At 39.1% G+C, this 21,107-nt stretch overlaps 1 protein-coding gene across 1 annotated transcript in view; it reads right to left on the reverse strand.

Moving 5' to 3' along the window:
• Positions 1-21,107, reverse strand: part of INTS4 (integrator complex subunit 4) — a 109,801-nt gene that overhangs the window by 18,076 nt on the left and 70,618 nt on the right. The window contains exons 12-17 of the mRNA XM_021704596.1: positions 17,366-17,508; positions 14,355-14,470; positions 11,341-11,474; positions 10,128-10,285; positions 3,739-3,832; positions 1,276-1,356 (exon numbers count right to left, since the gene is read on the reverse strand). Coding sequence (XP_021560271.1) covers positions 1,276-1,356; positions 3,739-3,832; positions 10,128-10,285; positions 11,341-11,474; positions 14,355-14,470; positions 17,366-17,508 — 726 coding nt within the window. The remainder of the gene's footprint in view (positions 1-1,275; positions 1,357-3,738; positions 3,833-10,127; positions 10,286-11,340; positions 11,475-14,354; positions 14,471-17,365; positions 17,509-21,107) is intronic.

Consider the following 21,107-nt stretch of genomic DNA (forward strand, 5'->3'; position numbering starts at 1 on the left):
GACCTCAGCTCAAGCCCAGTGCATTAAGCTCTTGCTCTATTCTATCCAAATCAGCTACTCCCATCCAAATGATGCTTCTTTTCCCATTCTGTGCTTCCCTTCCTTTGAGGGCTTTGGGGTCAGAGAAAGGACTCCAGGCTCTCCCACAACTGCCAGAAAGACAAGTTACCTAATTACATAGTGCCTCAGTTTCCCTATCTGTAAATAGGGAAGAAGTAGCCCCGAAGTCATAAAACTTAAAGGATAAAATGGAGCATGGAAAGCACTTAGCACAGTATCTGGCACCCAGCAATGGTAATTCCTTTCCCCTTTTTCCTCCAGACTACTGCTCCCTGGTCCCATCCCTCCCATTCCGGGGGTCTAGTCATTAGGTTCTACTCCCCTACAAAAAGCCACACAGCAGGTCTGAGAGGAAGTCTAGATCAGAGGAGAGATCAAGCAGAGTAGTGGGAAGAAAACACAGTGGGTACCAGAGGATCTGGGCTCAATTCCCTAACTCTACTACCTATAGCTCTATAAATTTAACTTTGCTGAGCCTCAACTACTTCATCTATAAAATGGACTTAATGTTTATTCTTACCTAATGGGATTACTGTGAGTGTTAATTAAAACAGACTTGAAATCATTTAGTGAACTGTAACATAACAATCATTAGCTTGCTACTGGGTCATATATAGACCCACTATCTGGAAGACAGGACCAGAAGAGTTCACCAAATCCCAATACCTAAGAATGAAGGGTAACTGCTCAAAGCTAGAAAGAAACTCAAGGCAAATATAATTAAATGCTACTTAATGAACTGAGGAGTACATAAGGACCTTTCAACGTTCAAAAGATGGTACAGGCTAAAAATATACACAACTTCAAAATGAGTTCAGCTACATTTTCAGATGAAAGATTCATGACAGTATTTACTGGATTGTAATATATCTGAAATACAAACTGTAATATTTTACAACATTAAAGCATCTTAGAAATCATCCAGTTAAATTGCCATATTCTACAGAGAAGGAAAAATCCAGGGAGGTTAAGCAACCTTAATATCACCCAACAAATTAGAGGCCGACCCAGGAGTAGAACCCAGGTCCTCTGACTCCAAAGCCAGTGCTGTGTTCCCTAATTATGCTGCTTCTCATATAACTAACATCTGTCACTGGCTGGTACTGAGGAGGGCACAGCAGAAGCGTGGAGCCATCTGGAAGCCTCTGGCTCCAACTCAGACAAGACAATTCCTGGACAGAGATCCATCTGAGAAGAAGGTCCCAATATGCTTACCTGTTTTGCTGCTGCAGAAGCCAAATCACTCTGCTTCAAATACAAAGGGGCAGCCACATTCCATAGCTTTTCTTGCAAGGCCTACACAGACCAATCAGGAGAGAACAGAACACAGAGGTCACCAAGACTGGCATATCATTTGAAGCTTCTGTGTTTGTTTTGCTTTGGAAATCTCCTGGATCAGGACTTCCTCTCAATCTTATTCTTTTAAGCTAGTAAGCCCTGCCTATTACAGAGAAAGAGGAAACCAAAGGTTTGAACTCCTCCCCATTCAATCCAATTCCTGGTCCAAAGGCCTTATATCCAGATCAGACCAGTGCTAGCAAGCAGAGGGCAGAAGCCACGCAGGTCTCACTATAATGTGCAAGCAAGCCAGCCTCCACCGCTCTCAGCCCTTCTTGTTCCCAGAGCCACTAGACTACTCTGGCCGCCTAGACCCTTCCTCCTTGACTGTGGTTCTTTTATTCTGTTCACTATCCTTTGAAGAACCCCATCACCTTACTGACATACCTACACTAGAAATCAAGAAGCTTTCCTAGATTCCTCCCTCTCCCTCAATCTCTATGTTCAAAAGTATCACGAGAAGCCACAATTTTACCTCCCATCTCTCCTCTCAGCCATATGGCCCCATCTCTCATTTCTCTCTAAACCTCTGCCATAGTCCCTTATTTTCAGTCCTTCTTAATTATAGACATAACCTAATGGTTTTACAGAAAACATAGACTAACAATGTCTAATAGAAATGTAACACACACCACATATATAATTTTACAAATCTAGTAGACACCTTTTTAAAAGTAAAAAGAAACAGGTGAAATTAATTTTGACAATATAGTTTACTTAACCCAGTATATTTAAGATATAATTTCACTATAAAATCAGTATTCTAAAAGTTAATAGTTAACATTGTTTTTTCATACTAAGTCCCAGAAATCGGTGTGTATTTTGCATTTATAGCACATCTCAATGTGAACTAACATTTCAAGTACTCAATAGCCACATATGCCTGGGTGACTATCCAGCTGGACAGTAGCAGGTCTAAACTATAAATATAGAAATTTTTGAAGCACACAGATCATGCTACCCTTAACAGAGTTATTGTTTTTGAAAACTCACTTCCAACCATTTCTCATAGATATGCTTTTTATATAGTTGTAGCCTAAAAGCAGAATTGTGTATGCTTTTTTTTGTACATAACATTACACTGGGGGCACCTGGGTGGCTCAGTGGGTTAAGCATCTGCCTTCGGCTCAGGTCATGATCCCAGGGTCCTGGGATGGAACTCCACATCGGGCTCCCTGATCAGCAAGGAGCCTGCTTCTCCTTCTCCCTCCTGCTCTCCCCCTGCTTGTGCCCCGCCCCCCCATCAAATAAATAAATAAAATCTGAAAGAAAGAACGAACGAAAGAAAGAAAGAGAAATTCAGAAAGACCAACACTGACGTGGCACGCACTATGTATCAGACACTAGGCGAAGGGCTCTCACATACCTTGCTTGTTACCAACCCTTACCTACTTAGAATTATTATCAGCCCTGTTTCATAGAAGCTTGGAAAGGCCAAACAACTCTGCAAAGGGGCACGGAGGAGCTTTTTGGGATAATGAAAATGTTCTGTATCTTGACTGTGGTGTTGGTTACACAGGTGTATACATTTGAAAAAAATCTATCTAGCCAACAAGAGCTGTTTAAATCCCAACCCATTTCGTGTACACACCCACTTCCATGTATATACACATACCTGCAAAGCCCTAAGCTTACACACCTTACAATGAGAAATAATTTCTAATGACTCCATTTATTCTGACTTTGGTCAAATATCATACTCACTAACAACACTTTGAACTAAAGCCAGGATAAAGACTTATCAAGTGAGAAGGGGCTCTCCAAAACCTAAGCCTAAATTTAGAGAAGAACTCTGCTGCAGAAGCTGAAAGCTACTGAACTAATTTAACACGTTTTCAACTCAGCAAACTAAAACAGCTTCTTGGCTACCAATTTTGTGTGTGTATATATACAACCTGACTACCTAATACAAAATGTCAGCACGGTGGCCATTTTAAGAGCAGTGAAATCAACCTTTGCCTTGTAAGACTTGGGCAAAGTGAAATTGGCATTTTAAGAAAATAATATAAAAGTTTTATATGCTAATCAAATTATAAAAAAAAAATGAAAAATCCTTAGGATTCTAATGAAAATGATTATCCAATCTGCTCTAATTATACAAGGATAAAAGAATTCTCCCAAATTAAAAAAATTAAAATTCCCACATGAGTTAACAATTCTCTAATTAGAGACTAATATAATTACACTGCAGAGTACATAATTTCTTCACTGCTAAGCGGCTGTATAAGACTACATTTTTCCACTTCTGGCCTCAAGAACTGCTGAGTCCATTAAAGTGCTTTCATATGCACTTTATGCACATAATAATCACAATCACAAACATAACAGATCCAAACCAACCTTGATGAGAAGAAGTTGACACCGAAGATAGGTAGCAGAGAAGTCAGCGACTCCTGCTAGTTCAGACTGAAGTTCTCCAAGTCTTTGCAGATCCCTGCAGTAAAGAAAACCCCAAGGCCAACAATGGTTAGGGATAATAACAGCCATATAAAGATCATGTCAAAAGCATTTTACTATTTTAGGGGCATCTGCGTGGCTCAGGTCATGATCCCAGGGTCTTGGGATCGAGCCCCATGTCCCTCCCCCTGCTTGTGCTCTCTATCTCAAATAAACAAAATCTTTAAAAAAAAGCATTTTACCATTTTATAACTAGTAAATTGGTCATAAATTTTTAAATGACAGCACCCAATGCTGGAGTGGTTATAATGAAACTGGTTCACTCATGCTTTGATAGCAGTTAAGCTGATAAAATTAAGTAAATAAAACTGTACTGTTCTAAAAGTCATACATATGGTCAAATATTTTGATCAGTAGCTTTATGCTGAGAAGTAATTCTAAAAGAAATATCCAACAGAAATGAAATGCTTTATGCTCCACAATATTCCACAAATACAGTGGAATATTCTACAGATGAAAATACGAAACGGTAATAAGGTATATGACCTTAACTACAGAAAAACTATGTGTAGGAGAAACATACAGCAAAGTAGTTTTCTGGATAGAGGTATGAAGGTGCTTTTTTAGTGCCTTCTCCCAACTGTGCTTTATTTTCCAAGTGTTTTAACATAACAGATGAGTATCTTTTGTATCATCAGGAAAAAACTTTTTTTAGGATACTGTAGTAGGCTTTGTCAGCTCCCTACCCAGTTAGCCATTCTTTATGTCTTCCTCACTAACTGAACCCTGATTTTGTTCAAGGGAAGGTATACTTAAACCCATTCCCAGGTAGAGTCTGACTGAACTAAGCCAATTAGTATATGTCATCTCCTTGGTTATGTGACCTAATAAGTTGGCCTTCTCAGGCCTAATTCAAGGACTTATATTCCATGCTTGGAGCAGGTCTGATAGTGGTCTGTCTCCATCTCTATCACACCCTAGACTGAACAAGAGCACTTACGGTCCTAATTGCCACTGGCAGCCGTACTAGAACTCTAAAAGAAAAAAGCCTTGGGATAAAGCAAATGCTGAGGACAAGACAAATCCAAAGAGACAGTGAATTGGGTCTTTAATCATATAAATGAACTACCTGACCATACCATACTTAGAACTGCCTCAGATTTCTATTCATATGAGAAAATAAAAAGCCATTGTAAGCTAGTCTGAGATGAGGTTTCCCGGATACCTGAAGCCAAAAGCATCCTAGCTGGATACTGGTATAGACCAAGTGATTGCAAAAACATAAAACCCAGCTGCCTGAAGGCAAGAAAATAGAAAGTGGCACACACAGATCAAATAGTTGTGTGGGGGCCGGAATTACTGATTTAAAATTTTTAATTTTTTGAATAGATAATATATACCTAGCTACAGAATTAAACCAATAAGGTAATAGAATTCAAAAGATACTACAGGATATGCAACTAAATTAGTTCACTTTCCTATCCCAGGGTGCCACTAACCAGTACACCCTTCCCAGAGGCAACCACCATTACCAGTTTTTCTTTCTTTCTTCTGGGGATACACGACACATCTACAAAAAAACCCCGTTGTTTTTCTTTCTTCTTTTTTGGGGAGGTGTGTGTGTGTGTGTGTGTGACCTAATAATCCATCTCAGAAAGCATTCGTGGAAAGCTATCGTGTTTTTTAATGGCAACATCAAATTTTCATATGGAAATGATAGCTGTGGAAAATCTGATGATTTGGGTCGCAAGGGAAGCGGAGCTGCAGGGTTGGCGTAACATAAAAAGTTTCAAAATAGCATAACATATAAAGTTTTCACAATAGTTTTGTATACAAAACTGTCCATTTGACTAAGCTCCTCCTTCTAATCTCACGCAACTTTCTAATAGCTAACGCTGCGTCCTACAGACCTTGGTGTCAGGAAGGAGATGAAGGGACACAAAATGAATTATTCCCAAAGTGACTGAAGAAATTGGGGACTGCAGCTTATATATCATCTCTTGTGAGTTCTGGTGGCTTGAAAGGTTCCTGGAAAGCCTACTCATGTGTTGGAATCCAGCACAATGAAAGGCAAGACCATGTCCTAGCGAACCACACCTGTGAAACACTGCACAGGTAGCCGGCTGGTCTCTCTCTTTCACATCTCTGATGTCTCCCTTGCAAAGATAGCCCGAATCACTCTATTTCTGAACCGTTTCCTCTCCAGGAAGATTCTGCCTTCCGTTTCAATGACAGACAACACTGACCAGCTGACTATACATTAGCTGGCAGCCACCAGATAGCAATCTATTCTACAGCCCCTGCACTGAAGCAATTGTTCTCAACTGCACAGAACAAGATGTAAGCCAACCAGCCATGGGAAATCCGAACTACCGTATGAGCAAAAAAAGAAACTTGCTAGTCCTGGACAAAATGCTGTTATCCTACTGTTTCCTCTCTGTACCTCTTTATGCCCACAATCCTCAGGAAGCCTAAGTTTAACCATCCCTCCAGAAACTATGAACTCTTTAATGAGAAAGGTACAAAGATCACCTTCTGTGTGCACTATACTAGGTGTGCTAGGTGTTTCCTTACTTGAGCCCACTTAATCCTGACAATGTGAATTGCAATTAATTCTATTTCACTGAGAATGAAAGGGCAGATCAGAGTTTAAGTGGTTTGCCCAAGGTCACAGGATTAATAAGTGGCAAAAATAGGCCTTGAACTCAGGTCTGGCTGAACTCCAAAAGTTAAAAAAAACAAAAAACAAAAAACCATCATATTATATTTCATTTATTTATTTGGTATTAAAACTCTTTTCATTTATTTATGAACTACATCAAATACAGATGACACCAAAACTGATTTAAAACCAGATGCATATTAAGCCACATTTCTACAAATGCGATTTGGGAGGGCAAAAGTGCCCCTCCCAGGAACACACACTTCAGCAATCCTTCGTCCACATGACGGCAATAAGCATTTATAAAGTTTGGAGAGGTTTACTTACAAAATATTAAGAGCATGTCTACTGTGTCAAATGAGCCACAATTTAAATTTTATTACTTTTAATTTTTTTTCACAATTTAAGTTTAAAACAAAAATTTCATAAATGACTATTATCTATGTAACTGCTATTCTCAAAATACTTTCCACATGTCATGATAATGATCTTCACAATAGTCCTATGACCAGCTTCATAGTACCCTCAAATTACAGATGAGGGAGTTGAGGCCCAAGATCATGTACCTAGGAAATGATAAAAACTAAGGCTTGAACCAATTCCTTTGGATTTTAAATCTCATTATACTAGACGCTTTGTGTCATACAAACTGTTACCCAGAAACAGATTAGTGTGACCAGATGGAAGGGCTAGTTAGACCTATGTTCTAGTCCAGGACCTTGCTATTCTTCATCCTGAACAGTCTTCTCCCTTCTTCACTTGATGAACTTCTATTCATTCTTCTGGTAACTGCTTAGCCATCTAAGGAGGGGCTAAGGTGCCCCCTTTCTGTTTTCCTAGAGAACCCTGAACTTCCCATACTGCAGCATGGAAAGCACAGTATTACATTTCTTGTTTACTTATTAGCTACTTCCCCAACCAGGTTGTAAGATCCCTCACAGCAAAACTATTTTGTTTACTACCGTGCCCCTTCTGCCTAGCATATGATGGATTCTCAAAAACCATATAACAAATGAATGACCCCCAGCTCCCTGACTCATTTTAAAAATGGGGTACTTTTCATAAGATTGTTTCCAAATTCAATTCATAAAGCACTTAGAAGAGTGGGTACGTATAAGCACTCTGAACAGACAGCAGCTCTTATTATGATCGAGGACAGCAGAGCCTTACAAACATCAAATCTACATACATCTGGAGGTGTGATATGGCCAGAAGAAAATGCCATCTATAAAAAATCTTAAAAGTCTTCATTCCTGGTTAAGCCATCACAACGACAGTTTTCAACAAATATTTAATGAGCTCCTATATGGTACCCAAGGTACAATGGTGAAGACAAAGAGTTATGTCAAATTCTAGAAACAAACAAACAAATCATCTCCCGGAGCCCTAACTGAAGCACACTTTTCTATAGGTGAGATCCCATTAGATTAAATAACTGCTAGGATTACAACAAAGGGGATGGCTTGCGTATGACGGTGAAGTTTGTTTTAAACTAGTACCAACAAGTAAGTGATCAGAGTCCTAATCAGAGAAACTTCTAAATGAAATTCTAATATTTCACTTTTCCACATGCAGAACCCCAGGGGTCACCTGATCTAACAGGAATCGCCTTCACTGCAACATGTCACAAAGCCTCAAATTTAGAGTCAAACAAAACCAGATTCAAAGCCTGATTTTGCCACTTTTTAGCAAATTGCTTCACCTCCCCAAATTGTCATTTCTTCTCTGTGAAATGGTAACAACTTCTAACTGCAATAATGTTTGTAAAACAGAGTAGGTCATCAATAACTACTCCACCATCTGCTTTCCTTTCTGGCTCTTTCACCACCCTGGCCACCCTCGTCAGAATGCACTCAAGTTAGAAACAGTACCCAGAACTGACTACAGCACTAGAACCAGTGGTCTCACCAGCCTGAAGCCCAGCAGGACTATCCCCAGAACATGCAGGCAAGTCAGACCAACAGGTGTTTACTGAGCACCCAGTATGAGCCAGCGCTGCGGCTGAATCAAACTGGCTTGCTTTTATGCATTTTGTACTTGCTTTAGTGCCAACAGGATAACAACTGTCAAGAACAAAACCTAAATGTTTACTTAGGTGGGGATGAGTCAGAAAGTGGAGCTTATGTTCCTGGGCTTGGGGCCAACAACTTCAGACACTGGCCTCTAAAACTAATTGCTTTGTTAAGGTAGTGGAAGAAAAAAATGTGATTGAGGCATCACTTCAGGGTCAGCAAACTTTTTCTGTAAAGGGTCAGGTAGTAAGTATTTTAGGCTTTGCAGCCATACAGTGTCCATGGTGCTACTCAACTCTGCCACAAACCTTATTCACAAAAGCAGACAGATATTGCTTTTGTTAAAGGCAAATGGATTTCAATTCATTTCATATCATTCAGGACATCCTAATAAGGTCTGGAAGAGTCTGCTGGTTGTTCCCCAATATCCACCCCCTTCTTCCTATCAGAGCCACCAAATATTAAATAAGCACTGGTCACCCAGAATGAAGACTGCATTCCTACCTCCTAACAGCTAGATATGGCCATCTGACTTAAATTCTAGTCAATGGGATGCAAGGAAAATTAAAACATGCAACTTTGGGGAAGTGTCTTTAAAAGGGAGTGAGTCCCCAATGTTCATAGCAGCAATGTCCACAATAGTCAAACTGTGGAAAGAGCCGAGATGCCCTTCAACAGATGAATGGATAAAGAAGATGTGGTCCATATATACAATGGAATATTACTCAGCCATCAGAAAGGATGAATACCTAACTTTTATATCAACATGGATGGGACTGAAGGAGATTATGCTAAGTGAAATAAGTCAAGCAGAGAAAGTCAATTATCATATGGTTTCACTTATTTGTGGAACATAAGGAATAGCATGGAGGACATTAGGAGAAGGAAGGGAAAAATGAAGGGGGGGAAATCAGAGGGAGAGATGAATCATGAGAGATTATGGACTCTGAGAAGCAAACTGAGGGTTTTGGGGGGGAGAGGGGAGGGGGGATTGGTTAGTCCGGTGATGGGTATTAAGGAGGGCACGTACTGCATGGAGCACTGGGTGTTATATGAAAACAATGGATCGTGGATCACTACATCAAAAACTAATGATGTATTGTATGGTGACTAACATACCATAATAAAATAAAATTAATAAAAATAAAAGGGGGTGAGGGTAGAAATGATGCCCTTCTCCTGCTCTTGCCTTTTTCCTGCAGCCTGGAAAACAGAGGGGATAGTTAGAGTTTGGATATTTAGGCAGAAACCACTTGATGCAGAAGATGGAGAAAGAATGGGCATAGGGCCCTGATAACCATCTTAGCTCTGCCCTCCCTGCAAGAAAGAATTAACCTTTCCTCCTAGATAAGCCACTGTTCCTTTACATTTTCTATCACCCATCCTAATTATACAAAAGGAAAGAAAAAGTAAAAACGGCTTCTTTGTAACTCTTCAGTTTTGCACTCATCATCAAAGCGGTCATGAACACAAAGAGCTTTTCTTTGTAATATGCTCAAACTCCAATCTAATGCAAATATAAACAGGTCATAAAACTGTGAGTGCAGGCCAACAGACTCAGAAAAACTAGCCTGTAGCCAACACTACAAATCAAAACAGCTCAGCTGAGCATAACAAGTGTCAATAACTCTGTCAAAGCAAATGGACGGTCACCTTACCTGATGGTGAGCTCCAGCAGCTCCTGGGTTCCCTGAGGGTCCAGGTGCTGAAGACTGTACACTCTTTCAAGGCTCTGCTGCAGGAACTGATGGGAAGGGTCCTCATGAGGTGCGATACTGGGGGAAACAGCTGATGACACTAGTTTTCTCCCTGGTAACTAAGCAAACATAGTAGGGTTACAGCACCGTCAACTTCTGTGGCTCAGCTTCTGGTAACACGAAGAAACCAGGAAACAAAAAATGTGAGTCAAACACACAGGAAAGGGAAAAACAGGTGAAGTGATTCTGTAAATAACCTTTCTCTTGTTCCCCAGCTTCAGTGGGAGAAAGGGAAAGAGAGAGAGAGAGAACAGATATGGTCTACACAATATAACCACAAGCTGCAAGGAGAAAAAGAAAAGAGAATGAAATAATATTATGCTCTATTGCTAACTGAAGTAAATGAGCTAACCACAGAAATGTGACTAAAAATCAATCTGTTGTCACATTTATTTTTAAACTTTATTTGATCTTTCACTTTATAGGGAAATGATGGTTTATTCCCAAATTTACATAGCATGCTATAAAAACATTTTATAGGATGATAATTATAATTCTTGTTCTTATTGCTAAAAGTGGTTACCTTTCAAGAAAGGGACAAGAGCAAAGAGGATTGCACTTTTAATTTTGTAGCTTATAGACAGTTTAGATTTTCTAATCATGTACATATATTATGTTAAAGTCACTGAGAGTCACCTAAACAGGGATGAGTTAACACAAATGAAGAGCTTAGAAAAGTGCCTGCACACAGTTAGCTTTCAGTGTTTGCCATTATTCTCGCAGTTCATTAAAGTTTTTCTTTCTGTATCTTTAAGGTTTTAAAAGTAACAAAGTTTTTATTATTAAAAAATAAACTTGTTGAGAATTTTGGCTTTATGTAATTGTTAAAATGTTGCACAATCTAATCCTTGGTCTAGAACATATTGTTCCAGATTCCTTTTTCTTGCCTAACATAACATAATCAATAACTCAGGGACATTTAGAATATGAATCTTCTTAAAAAGTAATGGATACAGAACCAAAAGTACAAAACAGTGGGAGAGAGCCCAAGAGAGAAAGAGAATGAATGAATGTGTTTTCAGAGAAAATATAGTGTGCTTTCTGCTATTTAACAACCACAAAGAACCCAAAATCAAAACACCAAAAAAAATGACAAAAATTGTTTTCAACATACCCTTAAGGCAGGAACAAGATGAGAAAGACTGTCTCGGAGGTAGGCATAGTGCCTGAAGGTATGATCTGAGAACAGTGCTGGCATTGTTGGACAGGTTTTTGCAGCATTAAAAATAAGAACCAAAACTGCAATGTCTGAGGGATGAGTGGGTTAAGTAAACCTGGAGGTTAGAAGGTTGAGCTTGGCCAGAATTTGACGCCAATTCCCACCCTCAAAAGTCTTATTAAATGACAATCTTCTAACAAATAAATGCAAATTCAAACAAAGAGATACATTACCCCACTCACCGAAGGTTTTTTAAAATAATGCCCAATCATGCAGAGAACAGTAACACATAGAAAACTTCCGGTACATGGCTGACTAAAGTACATTCGGGCACAGTATCTTTGGACAATTTGGCACTAGACAGTAAAAGTCTTTTGAATGGTGAGTAATTCTACATCTCAGATTTTACTCTAAGTAAATAATCATAGAGTACAGAATCATTTATAATAGCAAATAATCAGAAACAACCTAAATGTCTCAAATCAGGAGAATGACCATACACCTTGTGTTTCATCTACTTGATGGAGTATTATGCAATCATTAAAAATGCTATGTATGAAGAATTTATAATACTGTATTACAAGCATTGTGTCATAAGTGAAAAAGCAGGCTCTAACATATACAAAGGATATGACAGCAGCAATCTATTATCAGGTATTTGATGGTGAGATAAACTATGTTAAAAAAAAAAAAAAAAAACAGCAAAATCCCAACTCCAGGCCTTAAAAAAGAAGGACATACACTGAAATACTAATGGTCCATTACTTTGATTAGTAGGACTTTGGACGTTAAGTACAAAGTTTCTTCTTTCAATTTTTTGGACTTTCTACGTATATTAATTCTATAACAGAGGGAAAATCAGAAATTAAAAGATAAACATAGTTACCAATCTTCTGTATGGATCCCTATGGAAGAGACTGCTAGTTGCCTACCCAATATCCATTCTTCCTTTTTTTCCTTGCTAACAGAATACTGATTTGACTACAAATATCCTCTAACTTCCTGCCGAGAACCTGGGCCTGATGATCAGAGCTCTGGCAGCAATGGTGGACAAGTGAAAATGGCAGTAACAGGAAGACAGAAGGACCTTGGACCACCAAGGATAATGTAGAGCTGCTATACCAGCAGCAGACTGTGTACCTCCAGATTTCTTTTACCTTGGAGAAAAGTAAAAATCTTAATTTGTTTAAGCTATGTTTGGGGGCAATCTCTTTTACTTACAGCCAAAAATATTTCCCAAATAACATCACCTTCCAAGTGCCCAAAACAGTATCTTAATATAACAGGCTTCCAAAAGTGTTTAATTTTTTTTTTTTTAAAGATTTTAATTATTTATTTGTCAGAGAGAGAGAGAGAGCACAAGCAGGGGGAGTGGCAGGCAGAGGGAGAGGGAGAAGCAGGCTTCCCGCTGAGCAGGGAGCCCGATGTGGGGCTCGATCCCAGGAGCCTGGGATCATGACCTGAGCCGGAGGCAGTCACTTAACTGACTGAGCCACCCAGGCGCCCAGTGTTTAATGTTTTTTTAATGTATAAAAGGCCCTCAGATTTCTGAGCACTTCAATACATCATGTGAGGTTTGTAGTAACATCTAGCCACTAAGCCCCTCTCTGATGAGCTGAATTTCAAGCAGCTATAGTACTGCACCTTTAGAGGTAAGGTCTGGGATATGCCTTTCTCAGAGGTAAATACGAAGTTAGACATTGATTAGTGCATCAATTAAACAAACTGTTAAAAACTTCTCCAAACACAGTGTGGAAATAAACAGAATGAAGCGAGAATACAATGGTCATCCTACGACAGCCAGTTATTTGGCTGATCTCTGCATCTCAATAAATATCCCTTAAACCTCACCAAGGATCTGCTATAGAGCAAAAAGAACCATAGGAGAGTGTGCATGCACTGATGTATGTTTTTCCATTACTGGAAAACAATCCAATTGCATGGCATGCTGCCTGTGGCTACCACAAACTCACTGAACTTGTATCAGAGGCAAAGTAATCCTGCAGCCTAGCTCAACCCATCCCCTCTTCAGGCTGCAGATTAAGAAAGTTCATAAGCTGGGGCCCCTGGGTGGCTCAGTCAGTTAAGCGTCCACCTCCTGGTTTTGGCTCAGGTCATGATCTCAGGGTCGTGAGATCGAGCCCCATGTCAGGCTCCAGGCTCAGCCCAGAGTTCGCTTGAGATTCTTTCCCTCTACCCCTCCCCCTGCTCGCTCCCATGCATGTGGTCTCTCTCTCTCAAATAAATAAATCTTTAAAAAAAGAAAGAGAGAGAGAGGAAGGAAGGAAGGAAGAAGGAAGGAAGGATGGAAGGATGGAAGGAAAGAAGGAAGGAAGGAAGGTCGTTCATAGGCTTTAAAATCAAGGATGGGGGCGCCTGGGTGGCTCATTCGTTAATCGTCTGCCTTCCGCTCAGGTCATGATCCCGGTGTCCTGGGACTGAGTCCCGCATTGGGCTCCCTGCTCAGCGGGGAGCCTGCTTGTGCTCTCCCTCTCTCTGACAAATAAATAAATAAAATCTTAAAAAAAAAAAAAAAACAGAAACAAAAACAACAAAAAAACAACGATGTCTGGCTTTGAATCCCACATGTACTGCTTGGAGAGTTATTTAGCCTCTCTAAGCCCCAGTCTCTTCATCTGTAAACTGGGACTAATACCTCCTTCCAGGGGTGTTTGGAAGATAGTGGTAAATGTATAAAGCATGAAACAGTGTGGAATATAATAAGTGCTCAAGAAAGGGTAAAAAAAAATTACTACTAATAACATTAGTATTAAACAGCAAATGTGAATTACTGTGAAAACAAGAATGAAGGTTAAGAATAGTAACTATTAGGCTCCCTCGGGATATACCCTTAAGTAAAAGAAATGAAAAAAATTAAACTCAGGACCTCCCCCTCCAAGTTACACTGCAGAAAAAATGCCAAAACACCCCACCAAATCAGCCCAGTCTGTCCTAAGCACAGAGGATACAAGCTGGATCATCCATGTCTGGTTCAGCTGTGTCAAAAAACGGATGGGTGCTCAGGAGCTCTGGCACCAAGGGAAGCACCAGGGTTGGATGCCGACTTCCCAGAAACTTCAAGCATCTGAAACAAACAAAATGAGAGCCCACCTTAGTAACTTAATAAACGCTTTATAAAGTACTGGGGATTGGAATCAGAAAACCTGATTCAGAAATGCAAATTCCCAACCACCCATTTTTGCTACCTCTATGACCTCAAGTAAGTCATTCAATTATTCTGGAACTCAGTTCATCTAAAAAAATTGCTATTATGAAAATTAAAGAGCTGGTATGGCATAAATTACTGCTGGTTATTTAACCAACAGCCATTTTCTCCAACTTCCTTGCCAAGAGAACCCTGATTTTACTCAGGTATTGGGTAGGTGTTCAGAGAAGGTAGGCTCAGCCCAAGGGCTCAACCACAATTGGTCTAAACCCATCATGGCAATCCCACTCCCATTTTCCCATTTCTCCCAAAGTGACTCCTTTGCAGGTAGTAAAGTAACCCATTTCTGGTCAAAGGAGCAAGAAGGAAAGTCTGGTGGGGAGCTACTCAGGAATCTTCTCCTGGCGAAAAAGAGAAATGTGTGAGAGGGAATGCCCTTTCCTTTCTGCCTTAAGATACTGTCTTATGAGGCAGCCATCCTGCAACTATGAGAAAAAAAGCTAAGGGAATTGCAAAGAAACCACAGTGCTAACCCTGTTAAACTGCTGAATGACCAATCCTAAAACCAACTTTCTGACTTGTTATGCCAAAAAATTAGACCTTATTGTTTAAACCACTTCTAATCAGATTTTCTATTACTTGTAGGTAAAAGCATTATAACTGATATCCTGGGTGAAGTGACCTGACCTGAAACATGAAAATTACTGTGTGGCCTTGGGCAGATATGTTTCTCACCTACAGATTGGGATTAAAAATCATTACCTCATACAGTTGCTATAAGGATTAAATGAGATAATGAATAAAAAGTACTCAGCAAAGAGTCTGTCACATAGTTAAGAACTCTATTAGGTATTATTAAGTAGCTACTATGATGACAAAAAAACCCTTTATAAGCTATAAAGAACTATACATGCACTGGTAGCTATGCATTTTTATTATCTTTTGTTAAGTTCTGGTTTAGAAGGTGTGCTGAATTGAAAAGAAATATAAATCCTTATTTCTATTCTTCTGGAATTCATAATCCAGCTGGGGCAAAAATGATGAACACTACAAGGTAATGAACTGTCAAATGAATGATACTCTGCTTTCCACCTGTCAAAGGTAGAGGAGATGACCATGATCAGAGGTTTCAAAAAGGAGATGGGACTTCCCCAGGGACTGGAGAACAAACAGACTGGAAAGAGAGCAAAAACAAGCACCATGAACAAATTGATGGCTATATGGAGTATGATAGGTATCCCATTTAAAACACTTGACATTGTTAGGAAAGTATATTTTTCCCCAGTTCTGCTTTTCCTTCTGTGTGAAAAGAACTTAATGCACTTATTTTCTGAACTCTCTCAGACCTTTTATTCACTGTGTTTCAGGGGACACTGTAAATCTTGTTGTTTGGCCTCAGGTACCATTCCTTTATTTTATCTCCTATTCTATTCGGGTCGCCCGAGTATCTGGGCCTCTCTGAAACTGGACTTCAATTCTGACTTGTAGTATCTTTTCTACTCATCTACCTCCCTACCCACGCATTTCCTACTTCTCTCCCTCCCTGCTATTTGAAGGCTAGGCCTCTGAATTGAATCCATTTTTAACTCTCCACAGCACCTAACACAGCGATTGGGTTATAGAGCCAAGTGCTCCATAAGCATTTGTTGAATGAACTAAAACTATGTAAACAGAACAAACTACCTCCTTCAAAGCTTTCATTTATGTATGTATCTTTAAAAATGCCTTAAAAACATGCCACTGTGACTATTCCTTCACTCTTTTATCACATCCTTTTTTGGTATTCCTAAGTAAAGCCACCATTCATGGAAAGAGATGAAAAATCAAATGATAATTAGAATAGGTAATTTCAAAATCTTTTGGAGCACTATAAGATGAAGGAGATTTCTGTCTACAACCACCCAGTAAAGACAGTCTTAAATAAATATTCTGGGTGAACCAAATAACCACATATCTTATTTTAAAGCAAGGAGAATGTTCTGTGAAACACTCTGTGAAACACAACCCCTTCCATCAAGCAGAATTAATCATTCCTTCTGTGTCACCCCAGAACTACAGACACCGACACGGGTGCTTCTCCCCACTACAACCCCCACACCCCAAAGGACTGAGTGCTCCTTGAAGACTGCCCTGGTATTTTCAGTTTTTAATAGATCTTGCAAGTACCTGATCTGACCCACAGTTTTTCTACTTTTAGTAACAAATTTTTCTGAAAATCCAATCAACTACACCATTGGAATGATCTCATCACATAAGCTCACTTAAATATGTGGAGCACGATTACAAACATTTTATAATAAATGTATGCAAGTAGTCCTTCAGATGGGAATTCATGAACAATGTTAAGTTTGACTCTAGTCAGTAAAGGGAGCGGTAAACAGGGAAAAAAATGATAGTAATTTTCCATCTGTAGACAAAGTGCCAGTCCTGCCTCTAATCTGTACAATGACAGCTGTGATCCTGTATACAATGCAAAACAGACAAAGAAGTGATTAACAGTATACAGGAGCAAAAGGAATCTAATCAACTCATCTCTGTACCTGTAGCACTTACCACAGGGCTTGGCCCACAGTGAGTGTACAGTAGCAAGCACATACTATCTGCCAGGAGGATGGATGGACAAATAAATAATCTAAAATGTGATATTCAATTTAGGAATCAGACTCCTGAGTGTTCAGTTAAGTTGAATCAGGTTTCTAAATTGAAGGCAAAATTGAGGGCCATACCATCAATCTATGAGGATCCACTGAATAATTCAATATACATTTACCACATTATTGGACTCAGTGAACAAATGAGCAAAAAAGTCCTTACTTCCATATGGAGTCCCTATCAGTAGGGTACTTGGTTAAATTTTTCAGCAGCTCCACCAGGGCAAGATGAATCCCTTCTTTGGTTGAAACGTTAGTACAGCATAAAAGTTCATGGAGAGCCTCTCGAATATCTCTGGACGAATCCTTTAAAAAAAGGTAATAATAATAATAACAACAACAACAATAAAAGCAGTCACTGTGAATCAGCTCTTACGGGAGAGTGTACAAGTTACAATGGGACTATAGGGTAAAGAGCCTCTGAATTTTCTCAGAGGGGAGAAGCTAGAAGTTGAGAAGACCTCACAGAAGAGGTAACACTTGAACTCAGATTTGAAGACTTCACTAATTGGCTCATTCGTTCATATAAATTCAACATTTATTGAACACTTATTAAACAGTCAAACATTTACCAAGCACCTACTATGTACCAAATGCTAGGGACATAGCATCAATTAAAATCAAATCTCAGCTTTCAGGAGCTTCATTCTAGTGAAAAGACAAAAATAAGTATTTATAGGGCGCCTGGGTGGCTCAGTCGGTTAAGCGACTGCCTTCGGCTCAGGTCATGATCCTGGAGTCCCGGGATCGAGTCCCGCATCGGGCTCCCTGCTCGGCAGGGAGCCTGCTTCTCCCTCTGACCCTCCCCCCTCTCATGCTCTCTCTATCTCATTCTCTCTCTCAAATAAATAAAATCTTTAAAAAAAAAAGTATTTATATAGGTCAGATAGTGATAAGTACGATGAAGACACTACAAAGCAGGTTAAAGGGAAGAATACTACGACGGGTGGGATATTTTACACAGGATAATGAAAGGTAGCCTCAAAAATAAAGGCCATGAAGAGGAAGCAGGTTTGAAAAATAGCAAGGAAGCCCGTACGGCTACAGCAGAATAAATAAAAAGACAGTGTTACAAGATGATGTTGGAGAAATGGCCCTTCCCTTCCTGATACCCACTCTATCTCACCAAAATGACTGGAAAAGGTCACAACAACTTCTTAATGCTAAAAGACATGGGTGCATATCAGTTCTATTCTTCTTGGCTATCTCGATAGCATTTGTTCTCAGTTCTTCAGAACTTTTTAATACAGACATTTTGAAACATATATAAAAGGAGAGATAATAAATCCCTCAGTTTCAACAATTAACTGATAGCCAATCACGTTTCATCTATACCTTTACGCACTCCTCCCAATTAGATTATCTTGAAGCCAGAGAAATCATAGCATGTCATTGGTAAATATTTCCATAAATATATTTTTTAAGATGATTCCTTATTTTAAAAAAGCCACAAAGCCAGTATCATGCCTAAAAATGTAATAATTGCTTAATATCAAATATCCAGTCAGTACTCAAATTTCTCTGACTGACTCAGAAAGTCTGTTTGTTCTAGTCAGGATCCAACGAAGGTCCACACGTTGCAATTCAGCAGTATGTTCCTTAAGCATCTTTTAATATGTAAAAATCACTGTATAGCTCACATTTCTCCCCCCTGTAATTTCTTCCCTGTATATCCTGTGATGGTTGTTAGATTTAGAAGTTTGATTAGAGTCACGTTCAATTTTTTTTATTTATAAGACCACTTCACAGGTGGTATGGTGTACTTCCCTCAGGAACTATATGAAGTCTGTTTCTCTTTTGTGAGGTTAGTAACCATTGGTGATCACTGCCTAGATCTACCAACTCACTGAAGTTGTAAAACAATGATGTACAAATCCTATCATTCTTCTTTAATTTATTAACTGGAATACTCCTATAAAAAGAAACTTCCCCTTATTGACCAGCTGGTTATCGTGAAGTTCAGTTTGCATAGGAAAAAGAAGGATTAATGCTCGATTCCTTAATTTACCAGTTTCCAAAATAAGAAGTTGATTACTAAGCATCTTCCAAAGATGACTAATGCACTGTTTTGTTTAAGTATCATTATAAAATCATGAATTTAAACATACTTGCAGTTACAGTCCTTAATAGTGTATCTATAATGAAGTGTCTCCTGGGTCTTTCTGAAATGATCCTAGAGGTCTTTGATAGCTAATAACTGCTTTCTGTATACAAGGTGGTATAAGCTCATCCTGTTACATTTCCTACACTAGACCTGGAATCAGCCATTTCTCTTAGGAATTTTGGTACCTTTTAGTGGAAATGAGATCTCCAAAGCGTTGTTTGAAGTCAGGTTTACTGATACAGAGTTTTCATTCTGTAAAATTCATCCTTCTCAGTGAACACTTCCACGAGTTTAACAAATCCATATAGTTACATAACCACCATCCTGATCAAGATATAAAACATTCCCATCACCAAACTCCTCCCTAGTGTCCCCTTGTAGTCTAGCCCTCACCCACAGTCTCTGGCAACCATTGATGTATTTTCTGCTACAGTTTCGTCTTTCCCAAAAGGTCATATAAATGGAATCACAGAGTATGCTCTATGATTGAGGCTGGCTACTTTCACCTAGCATAATGCATGTGAGATTCACCCATGTTGTTACGTGTATCAGCAACTCGTTCCTTTTTATTACTGAGTAGTACCACATTGTATAGATATACCCAGTTTATTTACACATTCACCAACTCAAGGATTTGTGTTGTTTTAGTTTGGAAATACTGTAAGTAAAGCCACAATAAATATCTGCACACAGACTTTTGTGTGAACAAAAATTTTCAATTCTCTTTAGGAAATGCTTCAGAGTGGGAATGCAGTATCAAATGATAAATTTATGTTTAACTTTATAAAAAACGTCCAAAGTGACTGTATCATTTTGCATTCCCATCAGCAGTGGCTGAGTTTGCCAAATGCTCCCTGTCCTCACAGCACTTGATATTGTCAGCATTTCTTTTGGGTTTTGGTTAGCCATTCCAATAGGTGTGGTGTTGTAATACCTTGCTGTAGTTTTAATTTGCATTTCCCTAATGACTAATGATGTTAAGCATGCTTCACATGCTTATTATTTGCCACTTTTATTTTCTTTCCTTAAGTACCATTTAAATCTTTTGCTGATTCTGTTATCAGGTGATTTGTTTCCTTATTACTGAATTTCGAGAATTCTTTATATATTCTTTATCATCAGATATATGTTTTGCAAATATTTTCTCCCAGTCTGTGATATGTCCTTTCAAAAACATGTTTTTTCCTTTGGCTTAGAAAAACAGAAATTTGGGGCTCCTGGGTGGCTCAGTTGGTTAAGTGTCTGCCTTCAGCTCAGTGGGATCGAGCCCCGTGTCGGGCTCCCCACTCACTGGGGAGTCTGCTTCTCCTTCTCCCTCTGCCCCTCCACACCATTCATGCTCCCTCTCTCTCTCAAATAAATAAATAAAATCTAAAGAAGGAAGAAAGAAAGAAAAACAGGAATTTATTGTCTCAGTTCTGGAGGCCCGAGTCCAGAATCAAGGTATGAGCAGGGCTGGCTCCTTCTGAGGCTGTGGAGAATCGATGCCAGGCCTCTCCCAGCTTCTGGTAGCCCTGGCATTCCTTGGCTTGTAGATGGCATTCTCTCTGTGTCTTCACATCACCTTTCTTCTATGCATGTTTCTGTATCCAAATCCATCCCCCCCTTTTTTGTATAGTTTATACATTAAAGGCATTATATATGTTTGATTTGATCCTATTATCTCTCTTTATTGTGGTAAAATACACACAAATAAGATTTACCATTTTAAGTCAACATACATTTTAAGTGTACAGTTCTATGGCATTAAATACATTTACACTGTTGTGCTGTCTTTATAATTACTTAAAAGTATCTTTTT

Source organism: Neomonachus schauinslandi, chromosome 11 (assembly GCF_002201575.2).
Source record: "Neomonachus schauinslandi chromosome 11, ASM220157v2, whole genome shotgun sequence".
Lineage (NCBI taxonomy): Eukaryota > Metazoa > Chordata > Mammalia > Carnivora > Phocidae > Neomonachus > Neomonachus schauinslandi.